Consider the following 12490-nt stretch of genomic DNA (forward strand, 5'->3'; position numbering starts at 1 on the left):
CTGTGATCAGCCCGCCACCACGCTGTATCCAATCGTATCCAACAATAGATTTGTTTAGCAGTATTGCAACTACGTTCTTTCTCCAAGGTGGCCAACTTCCAGTTCCATCCTACCATCGAGTCGGGCCATCTCTGTGAAAGCGTACCACCAATCTTACTTGGCGCCCTTCCTGGTCGAGAGGTAGACTTGCAGCTCAGATTCCTTGTCTCCTCGTCATACATGGGTTGCTATGTTTTTAAATGTGCTTTACCATACCTTTCTGGGTTTTGCAGTGTTTACCTGTCTTACCATGCTTTCACTATACTTTATTACACTTTGCTATGCGTTTATTATGGGGAACTTCTATCACCAGAATGGACATCAGCTCGTCATATTATGATTATTATCACACTCTGGTTATTTTATATAGGCTAGTAATGTATTATATCAGTGAACACAGTTTGGTAATTTCTGTTGTGTAAATCTCTTTTATAGAGTAATTTACATGTGCTGTATATATGAATGTATGTATTTATTATTTCAATATATTCTTGTATGGGAAGTTATAGTTAAGGCAAACACTATAGTATACAATTGTTGGAGGTTCTATTTTACAGTTATTTAAAATCTGAAGGACTCCATAATCCTGACCACAGAAACGGAGTGTGATTTCCATATGAAAAGTTCAGCAACAGTAGCGCTCTTGTGTAAGTGACAGTAGTTATCAGCATTATCTAATGATATGCATAACTAGCACACTGCCTAAGGGGCTAGATGATTCACCTATCGCTGACTGCATCAGCTCTAAACAATAGAAGAGGCAGGCACAAATGAGTTGCCACTGGCAGATTGACACACAATCCTAATGGGTTAAAGTACGCCTAGTGACTGGAAAACAGTATACTTTGTTGTGAAAGACAGGGCTCTCTGAGCTGTGAAAACTGAAGTGTCTTAGTAAAACCATAGCACTGCTGTGCATTCCAGAATGCTGTATGTGAGGCTGTTGACAGCTAAAAACATGGTTTTAATGTTCAGTTCTATGTCCCGTTCTATTGTTTTAAACAATTTGGTTACATGCCCACAACAATTCTGGCAGTTACTGGAAAACGTTTCCTGAACATTAGTTACAGTTTAAAAAAAACTGAATATTTTTATTGGGTTAACTGTTCAGATCATGTAAATGAAGAGAAACCTATATTCTGATTTCCAAAAACAGCATTTTTCAGAAAACTCAAACTCCTGTTCATGAATTAACTAATACATTTTGCATTAACACCATTTTCCCCAAAGCAGAAAACACCAAATAGTTTTAAAGAACTCCTTCGGAGTAAAAAGCTTTGAAAACAACCCCCTAAATGACCCAGTATTTTTGAAGCCAACCCTGTTTGTCTCCTAAAATCAGCACTGCACACTATATAGTACACTTTATAAATAGCTTAAGTGTTTCTCTTCTCTGTGTCATATAGATCAAATGTAATTGAATACTAGGCTTTTAACATTTCCTGTATTACTGTATATTTTTATGTCTAAAACCTGTAATGCACTCTGGCCTGTTTGCGTGCACAATAGGGCAGAAAACACACTGGGTACAACAGCAATGAATGTTCCCACCTCTGGCCTTCAGTACTATAAAATAAAAAAAATAAAAAACAGTAAAATGACTGTTTTGAGAAGCACCTTTTCAATCTTGTCAAAGAGCAGCAATTGCGCTTGACTTCATTTGGAAACTACCTAGAAGACTTGTTCCCCCTCTGTTGAATAGCTGTGGTTTAGTACCTTGAAGTCACTGTATCGAAGGAGAGCAGTCACCTGAGGAATTTGGGAAGTTTGCTACTGAGCATGTCTGTGACAACCCACGCTGTGACATACAAACTCAAAAAAAAGTTAAAACAATATGTAATACAATTATGTACAGTATGCTGGCAGCATTAGGTATTTAAAAACTGTATGTAACCTTTTTTTTCTAGAGCACCATGGCATTTGAGGATTGTTCTGGGTATAATTTCACACACTGACCTAATTTACAAATAATAATGTGCTGGATGTTACATTTGGATCGAATGGTTCCCTTTATCATAGATAAACACTACTACATTTCAACTATTACTGACTGTACAGTGTCCTGCTGTTGTCGTGCCAGGACGTGGTAGTTTGCATTGATAAATTAACACCTCATCGTACGTTGTACTAGGTGTGATAAGATCGGGTGAAAAGAGTCTAAATTTGATTATTCAAAATATAGCCGCTCTCCCTTTTCCCAGTAACTTCTCCCTAGTGGTATTAATAATCAACCAGGTTGTTTTGAATTCAAAATAAAATGCAAAGTACTATTTGCATGCATCTCTCTTCGCTGTCATTGCAATATGTTTTTGAGAAATCCACATGACATACCGGAGTGTGCAAGTTTAATAATTGACCAGACTTTTTTCATCAGCAGGTATATATTAACAAAGTCATTTTTTTAAAAAATGTTCAATGAATGGATTTGCCAGTGTTGTGTGAAGCACTGCCATTAGAACATAAGAACATAAGAAAGTTTACAAACGAGAGGAGGCCATTCAGCCCATCTTGCTCGTTTGGTTGTTAGTAGCTTATTGATCCCAGAATCTCATCAAGCAGCTTCTTGAAGCTTCATTACGTATTCTGACCCGTCACTGAGATGAGGTAAAAGCTCTATGCCCAGGGATACAGACGAGCATGGCTCTTTTACATAGTGGTTAACATGCTAACTTGTTGTTTCCCATGCAGTGTGAGGGCCCAAGGACAATAAGCCAAATACTAGAAGTACCCTATAAAAGTTTACCAGCGTCAGTTTACCCAGTAATTTTGCTCATGCTTGCTTGTGCTTTACCATGCTTTCACTGTGCTTCATTACACTTTGCTATGTTTTTATTGTGGCAAACTTGGTTAAAAATATACAGATAAGTGTTACCAAGGTTACAGAAAGGAAGGTTAAGAAACTTCAACCTGAACTTCATGTTTGACATATAGGGTCAAACTGTTCTCTATATACAGTATTTATGTGTTTGAATTGTGAGATTGTGAGTACTTGGTCATTCTTGCAGGCTGGCTGTTCATCCACAATGGCACTCACATAATCACACTTTCTATAAACCTTAGCTATAAGTATAGACAAGCACATGTCTGTCTACACAGTATTGTATTAAGATATTGCAACCAGTATGTTGGGAACTTATAATTTATATAAAAGTAATCCTATAAATGATCACATGCATATATTTAAAGAGGAGACGATAACATATTCAGTGATACAAAGATATTTAGTAACGAAGTGACCTTGGTTAGGTATAGCAGGTTTTTTAAAATTTAGTCATCAGCAATGGTTTTTACCCCGGTTTTCTCCCCAGTTTGGAATGCCCAATTATTATTTTTATCCCGGTTCTCCGCTGCAACCCCCCGGCGACTCATGAAACGGAGGCTGAAACACGCATCCACCGATTAAAGTGCAGATCCACAGCGACAACACAGATCTGAATGGCTCTACTGCAGACCTGCAGGTGCCCTATCAGCCACAGGGGTCGCTGGTGTGCAGTGAACCTTGGATTGCCCTGCTGACCTAAGCCCTCCCTACCCGGGCGGCGCTTGGCCAATTGTGCGCCGCCCCATAGGAACCCCCGGTCACAGTCGGCAATGACATAACCTGGATTTGAACCTGCAATCTCCAGGCTATCCTGGATTCCACGCGAAGCGCCTTTACTGGATGCGCCACTCGGGAGCCCCCCCAAATACCTGTTTAAGAGAATGTACATCACAGGCTTTAACTATACTGCATTTTGAATGTTGCTAATTCAATTTTGAAGATATGTTTCTGTTATTGAAAGTATCAAAATCTAGGTCATGGTAATGGGTATATCCTTAGACCTGCTTTGACAAATTGGATTTTAACTCATGCAAAGTAACGGGAGTGTAAATGATGCAGCTGTAGTGAACTTATGTGCGTGGTTTACAATATTACAGGGGAGAACGTGAAAGTCAAATCATGCTACAGTACCGTAGCAACCTGCTTGAGGCTTCAGCGTTTTAAAACAATCCATTACCAAAGACAATGACTGCTAAACCAATACATATGAAAAGACTCATTGTAGTAATGCAAATTAAATATACCATGGACCTACCATTGATTTAACTACTATTAATAATGACTGTTGACATACATTATTTAGCGGTTCAAGTGCTTGTGATACTATATATTTTTACTTGTATTAATCTGGCTAATGGCCAACTCAATAATATTACTGCACTAACATGAGAACTTGATTCTGACCCAGATCTTTCATACCATTCAGTCCTGCAGAGACCATTGGGCCTGACTTTGTTTTGTGAGGCGGATTACAGCACTAACATGAGAGCACCACTCATTTCACTTCAGCAAATCCAGATTCAAAACCAGGTGTCCAAAGATTTTATTTCAAACACCTACCTCGGATTTGGTTATATATCATTTCCATGTCCTTTGTTTTTCAGGCTGGGAGTCCCAGCTCCTGGAAACAGGATTCCTGGGAATCTTCCTGTGTCCGCTGTGGAGCCTGCGGACTGTCCCTCGGAACACGCCACCCTCCCGCATCGTCATCTGGGCTTTCCGCTGGCTCATTTTCCGTATCATGCTTGGAGCGGTAAGGGACTACACAGCTTATGATAAATTACTTTGGAATACATTATACATACACTGTACACTTGGTACTGGGCCCCATTGACAATGATTAAGGCAACATTCTAAAAGTTTAAGACAAGATTTAACATTTTAAACTCTAAAACAATAGGTAACACCTATAGTGCTGTGTTTTGCCTGTTGCTTATATTAATGGTTTGTACAGCAGGCCTCCTGCTTTGAAGGGCGACCAGTTGTTATCTCACTTTGTTTTTATGAACAGTTAAATTATTAAGCACATTTGTAACAACAAACAGCACAGCAATTATTTCAACCTGGCACACCTGCAAAATGGGGAGACAGAAAAAAAGGCAGAGGGCTTGGGGTTCCCTTAAGCCTCCAGCAACAGTAGAATCTTATTATTGTATTCTGGTCTGAGAATCTATCAAATACACAAACTGTAAAGCAGTAGGAAGCCTCTAGTAAAGATACATCCCATTGATACACCACTAATATACCATGCAAATGTTATTGTCGTTTAACACATTATTATTATTATTATTATTATTATTATAATCATTATTATTATTATTATTACAGTGCTCCCTCGCTATAACGTGGGTCACGGGGGACACACACAATATGAGCGTTGTAACCGAAGAGCGTTATAAACGGGGGAGGGGGTGGGGGGGCGCCGCGGGACACATAACACACATCTGACTAAAATACAAAATAAAATAACTCCCTCTCTATATTGCACATATATGAAGCAAAAATGAAACTTTCCATGAATTAACCATGCATAAAGCACCATGTAACCAACGCTATATTTTTTACCAAAAAAACAAAAAGGTAACATTCCCACTCGTGGATCATTTTAATTAGCAGTTTTTAAACCTGGCTAAACGGCGGTCGGGAGTTCAGTTCGAAGCGACAGACAAGCAAACCAAGTGCGAGAAGAAGAGCGGGTCAGGCGAGAGGAAGAGGGAATGGGCTCGCCCCAGGTTCGGCTGCCGGAGCGGGGCTGAAGCTCCTCTTTTAGCAAAAAAAGTAAGTACATTAGGAAAGATATAACCACGTAATAGGCCGAATATTTATTTAGTTATAAAACAAATGCTGAATAAGATGTCAATAAGATGTTATAAAGTGCCAGCGCAGCTTTTCTTCAGTTCAGATACTGTATCAAAAGGGAGAGACAGAAACGGAATTTAGACTGAGAAGTTGTTTACAGTTTGAACAACACCGGTACTGTATTTACTGTAGAAATATTGCATGAATCACTAGTATAGGGAATTGAGGGACATGCTGTAGGAGCGTTATATTAGAGGTGCGTTATATCAGAGGTGCCTTATAGCGAGAGCACTGTATTATTATTATTATTATTATTATTATTATTATTATTATTATTATTATTATTATCGATAACTAAAAGGCAATAACAACGTATGCTTACAATGCTACAAGCTAAATTTGCCAAACAAAATGTTTGAATCCTAACCATTATTTAAATGAAAAACTTAAAGCTGAGTGACGGTGTACTGTCCGTACGTACACAGAATTGTCATACTGTATGCACAGTCTTTGACTATAATCTGTATAAAATACATTTTCCAGCAGAAAGACATTGCCAGTACAAAATCTATTTTCCCTGCCGTTGATGAAAAATGATAGTTAATTGTGCTTTAAAGTTGAAGTATATAAGCAATAAGACCCTCCACATCGGGCATTACCAGGCATTATACGACCGTTTGGTTGTAATAGCGCCCCCGACTTCGTCTCGGGCCCCATGACGCAAGTCGTATAATGCCTGGTAATGCCCTCTGTGTCGGGTCTTATATATAAACATCAGTGTACTTCTTCAGCTGTTTATAAACAAAAGTTTATATATATATCATTTTTCTTTTTCACTTTGAAATTTTGAGGAGGAACTCCCTCCACTGCTTTAGACCTGGTTTCACAAATTGGAAACACCTGTACTGATGCCCACTTAAATACCAGTATTATCAGACCTCAGGTATTCAATACGTTGTTCCAGGCAATTTATCTACAGTACTTGTTTGTAACTAGCTTTCTTTAAGTCTGCTTCATCTGGTAGCAGTGCTATTTGTTTAGCCACTGAGGCTAAACTTCATATTATTCTCTCTGTCAATCTTCATTAAAATTATGTGGATAGTTTGGTACAGTTAGTAAAAATTGTCACAAAAGGTCATTTTAAACCATGTGCGTTATTAGAGAGAGATGCTCACAAAAATTATAAACCTTAGTGGAATTCTTTTAAAGCTTTAGGAATAGCGCCCATTCTCTAATCACGGTTTCAAGTAAAATGCTATGCACACCCATTTTTCCCAGGCTACTGAAATGAGGATGAATAAGTGCTACTAATCAAGTACTGCTCAACCCAGCTGCTCCCCACATGGATGTCTGCATCTCACACATGCCTTTTAACAATAAAACACTACTGCATACCAACGTGCCCTAAGAGGGGGTTATTTTCTGTCGCCAACGGCCGAGACAGGCAGGAAATAACCAGTCCCCAAAATCAGTTAAAGATGTGAAAATGCAGTCAGTGGGGGTAACTAGTGATTCCCCATCAAGTACGAAATGTGACCATTACCCAATGGGTATTTATCTCCTAAAGACCCAGAACCTGAATAATATATCAAAGCTGCTCGTCAGAGACTGTGATGCAGTCATGCCCGGCCCCGAGGGCATATAAGGACTGCACACACACATCTCGTCATAATTTTTCCTTTCACAGGACTGAACCTAGAAGGAGAGCCATGGACAGATGAGTACTTGTTACTTTTCATCTGCTTCTATATTTCACAAATTGTGTATTACACAAATTAATACAATAAATATTTACGTTGTTTAGTTTTAGTTATTCACAATTTTTTTGCGCATAGCCTGTTTGTGATGTCCCGCAGCGGCCTTGTGCCCTGCATGAAGCCAGCAGCTATTGTCGCCCCTTCCTAGGGATCAATCAACTTCAGTCAGCTAACTTGTGCTCTCATTATTATTATTATTATTATTATTATTATTATTATTATTTATTAATAATAATAATAATAATAATAATAATAATAATAATAATAATAATAATGCTTTTGGGGTAAAATGAAGAACCTGCCCAGTCATCCTGCATTGTGGTTTATTCATGGATACCAGGATATTAATCAAGCAAAGGGTCTGAGTTTTGCAGTGATGCACACATGCAGCTTTCTAAGTGTTTTAATGACTGGATCACATTGTGTTGTCTTTTTTTTGCATCACTTCGCAAATAAAGAATGCCATTTTGAAAAACAAATAAATCGGTCCTCTACACAAAAAGAATGTACTACACATCCCAGGTACTTGTAATTGCTTGTCCAGTATTATATACATTATGTGAAGGACTTTTAGTCCTACTCTCCTCTCTTGTTGACTGTTTGGAATGGGTATTAGAAAGAGAAAGGCGCCTTTCGACCTGTACTACTGCAGGTTCATATGTACTGTAGTGAGAGCAATGCTTCGTACCAAGACTAATCCATAGTAACCCATGGTACCAGAGAGCCTGCAAGTACAATAGGTAGATCTTATTATTGTACCTAAGTCTTAAATCCTATATAGTACACGTTGGGGTCTGTTCAGTTGATCTAAACCATGGCAGATCTGAATACTCTTTATCGTTTTACATATTGAATTATGACCAGCCTTGTCATTTTACCTACTTTTAAAGACATACATTAAAGAGATAAACAAACTGTTATCAATGTTGTTGCTTTTTATTTTAATGATTTAAACGATGGAGATATTTACATCAATTGGAATAGATCACATTTACTAAAGTACCAATTTCAAATTCAGCACAGAGAGTAGGATATAGGGCAGAAATCTACAGTAGTAGTTTTGTGTGCAGAGACGAATAAAATACATGGAATACATTACTGGGTATTAATTACAGTGAAAAGTAAAACCCATAACTCTATAAGTTTGGGCACATGGTATGCTAGAAAATGAGAAAAAGAAAGGCAAACAAGTGTCATTTGTCAAAAGTGCCATGCAGCACCTTGAATAATGTTTTATACCGTAAATGTAAGAACATAAGAAAGTTTACAAATGAGAGGAGGCCATTCGGCCCATCTTGCTCGTTTGGTCGTTAGTAGCTTATTGATCCCAGAATCTCATCAAGCAGCTTCTTGAAGGATCCCAGGGTGTCAGCTTCAACAACATTACTACGGAGTTGGTTCCAGACTCCCACAATTCTCTGTGTAAAAAAAAAAAAAAAAAGTGCCTCCTATTTTCTGTTCTGAATGCCCCTTTATCTAACCTCCATTTGTGACCCCTGGTCCTTCTTTTTTCAGGTCGAAAAAGTCCCCATTGTCAATACCTTTTAGAATTTTGATTGCTTGAATCAGATCGCCGCGTCGTCGTCTTTGTTCAAGACTGAATAAATTCAATTTTTTTAGACTGTTTGCATATTACCTGCCTTTTAAACCCAGGATAATTCTGGTCGCTCTTCTTTTGTACTCTTTCTAGAGCAGCAATATTCTTTTTGTAGCGAGATGACCAGAACTGAGCACAATATTTTAGATGAGGTCTTACTAATGCATTGTACAGTTTTAACATTACTTCCCTTGATTTAAATTCATAGCTTTTCACTATATATCCAAGCATTTTGTTGGCCTTTTTATAGCTTCCCCACATTGTCTAGGTGAAGACATTGCTGAGTCAACATAAACTCCTAGATCTTTTTCATAGGTTCCTTTTTCAATTTCAGTATCTCCCATATGGAATTTATAATGTATATTTGTATTGCCTGTGTGCAGCACCTTACACTTTTCTCTATTAAATGTAATTTGCCATATGTCTGCCCAGTTCTGAATCTTGTCTAGATCATTTTGAATGACCTTTGCTGCTGCAACGGTGTTTACCACTCCCCCTATTTTTGTGTCATCTGCAAATTTAACAAGTTTGCTTACTATAACAGAATCTACGTCATTAATGTAGATTAGGAATAGCAGATGGCCTAATACTGATCCCTGTGGTACTCCACTGGTTACCTCGTTCCATTTTGAGGCTTCTCCTCTAATCAGTAATCAGTCTCCGTTTTTGTGGATCGGTATTAGGTTTGCAATTCTCCAGTCTGTCGGTACAACCCCTGTGTCAAGAGACTGTTGCATGATCTTGGCTAGCAGTTTGTTAATACCTTCTTTCTTTTCTTTGAGTACTATTGGGAGGATCTCATCTGGCCCAGGGGATTTGTTTAAGAGCTCCTAGTCCCTTTAACACTTCTGCCTCTGTTATGCTAAAATTATTTAAAACTTGATTTTGCGCCTCTAGTACTACATTTTTGACAAATAGCCATCCTTTTTCTGTGGATGTTTTCTCTATTTTACTCCAATCTACTTCTCTTCTCTGTTTCATTCCTTCATAGATTGCCTTTTTAAAATTGTAAACCTTAGCTTTAGTCATTACTTTTGGGGTTTTTAAAAGCACTTCAAATGAGACCATGCTGTGATCTGAGTTTGCCAGTGGTTCTCTGACCTCTGTTTTAGTTATTCTGTCTTCCTTATTTGAAAAGACTAAATCAAGGCATGCCTCCCCTCTAGTCGGTGTCTTGACAAATTGCATCAGGAAGCAGTCATTTGTCATTTCTACCATTTCAATTTCGGCTGTCATGCTCCCCACCGGGTTTTCCCATTTTATACGGGGGAAGTTGAAATCCCACATTAGTATGACTTCTCCTTTGCTACATGCATTTCTAATGTCATTATATAACAGATTATTTTCCTTGGTGTCTGAATTTGGTGGTCTATAGCATGCCCCTATTATTATGCCCTTTGAATTTTTTTCCCATTATTCTGACCCATATTAATTCTGCATTGTTTTTTTCTTCCAGATTTAACACCTGGGCTTCAAGACTATAATTTATGTATAGCGCTACCCCGCCGCCTCTTCTGTCTCCATCACTCTCAGATAACCAAGTTTCTGTAACACCTATCACATCATAGTTACTTGTTAGTGCAGTAGCTTCAAGTTCTAACATTTTGTTTTTGAGACTTCTTGCATTTAGATAAATACATTTAATGGCTATCTTACCCGAGTTGTTGCCCTTGTTTTGATGTAGTCTCTCTCCTGTTTTTTTGTTGATTTCTGCCCCCTTCCTTTTCAATTTAAATGCTTCTGAATCTCCTTGAGGATCCTTTCTCTGAGTAGATTGGTTCCCTTTTTATTTACGTGCAGTCCGTCCCGCCTATATAGATAGCCCTTGTTGTAGAATGTGGTCCAGTGTTCAAGGAAGGTGAAGCCGTTCTGTGTGCACCACGATTTCAGCCACGCATTTAGATTATTTATTTCCAGCTGTCCATATGGTCCTTTGCAAGGTGCTGGCAGTATCCCAGAAAATACCAGAGTTTTGGTCTTGTCTTTTAATTTCCTTCCTAGCTCTCTGAATTTGTTTTGCAGGGATCTTGGTCTGTCTCTTCCAATGTTGTTTGTACTGATGTGGACGACTACTACCGGGTCATCTCCTGTTCGTTCTAGGAGCCTGTCCACGTTCTCAGTGATGTGCATAACAAAGACTCCCGGAAGGCAGCACACTGTTGTAGTAAGGGGGTCCGGACTGCGCACTGAACTTGCTGTGTTTCTCAATATGGCGTCCCCAACAAACATGACCTCCCTTTTTTTTTTTGCTGCCTGGCCAGCACTGTTAGTGGGGTCCTGGATGTTGTTCCTTTTGTTCTCTTGATGCTGGATTTGATCATCTAAATTTTGAAGTGGGACAAATTTGTTTGATGTTTTGATTTCTGGTGGTTGTGTTTGACTACGTTTCTTTTTTTCCCTGTCTCTGCCTATCTGGACCCAGCTGTTTCGACCCTCTTCTATCTCCCTGGTGGCTTTCTGTCTGTTAGGGGCTCAAATAATGTAAATAAGTTGGACAGCTTGTCTGCCTTTTTTTATTGTTTCTGTGGTTGAGTCTGCCAAACAGGGCTCCTATGCTGCCCAAAACGTTTTTTCAATTAAGACTGTATGGGACCAGAATGGTTTACATGTGAGAAATCCGGTGCCAAGAATATAATTTCCTTAAGTGCTTGCAATTGTAAAAAAAAAATCAAAACTTGTTCTCGAGTGGAAACACAAGCGCATGTCCACGAGGCTCATGCAGTTTCAATGTCGGCCTCGTAACCGCGACCACTCGCCGCCCCACAGGATTCGTTGTGACTAGAGAATCACGTGTCTCGCAAGCCAGCATACATGCTAAAGCTATAATAACACAAAGATCAAGGACATTAAATGACATGTTTCAAACACAGGGGTCAGGACTCTTTCCCATTGGGCGCCACTGTAATGATTTGGTATTTCAGCCCATTTAATTGAATGGAAAACCAACTGCAAATCATACGGTTCAAAGACAAAGAAGTCACAATTGGTAGCAAGCTGTGTAGCTGAGAAGTAAGTACATGTTTTCTGCTGGTGTCAGTATTATTAACTTATCAGCCACAAGGAAGAGAGTCATTCCACTTAGCAATACAGAGCAGTCGTTCCCGACCCAGTACAGGGGTCTGACTGACTGACTTAGAGTTTCAGTGGACCGGTTGTATATAATGATACCTGGATTTATTTTAAGTGAAATATGCCACCCCTCCCCCATTTACATGAATTATTTTTAATTTTGCATGTGTATTTTTCTATTAAATCTTTAACAGCACTGAATTAAGAATATGTTAAGCACAGAATAACTACGTACATCAACATTTTGTGCTTTCTGCAGCAATATAAAATTAAAATAATCTTGTATAGTGATATATACAATAATTTGATAAATATATACATATTTCCTATAAAAAGCTGTATTTAACTGACTAATGACAAATTGTGAAAGAGGGAAGCCAGTTGTACCACATACCTTCTACAACGGTA

General features: G+C 38.6%; 1 protein-coding gene across 2 annotated transcripts in view; it reads left to right on the plus strand.

Moving 5' to 3' along the window:
• The window catches only part of lmf1 (lipase maturation factor 1), a 241375-nt gene that overhangs the window by 60748 nt on the left and 168137 nt on the right, over positions 1–12490 (plus strand). For both annotated transcript variants that reach the window (XM_034052850.3, XM_034052849.3), the window contains exon 4: positions 4465–4613. In XM_034052850.3, the coding sequence (XP_033908741.1) occupies positions 4465–4613 (149 nt within the window). The remainder of the gene's footprint in view (positions 1–4464; positions 4614–12490) is intronic.

Source organism: Acipenser ruthenus, chromosome 22 (assembly GCF_902713425.1).
Source record: "Acipenser ruthenus chromosome 22, fAciRut3.2 maternal haplotype, whole genome shotgun sequence".
Taxonomy (NCBI): domain Eukaryota; kingdom Metazoa; phylum Chordata; class Actinopteri; order Acipenseriformes; family Acipenseridae; genus Acipenser; species Acipenser ruthenus.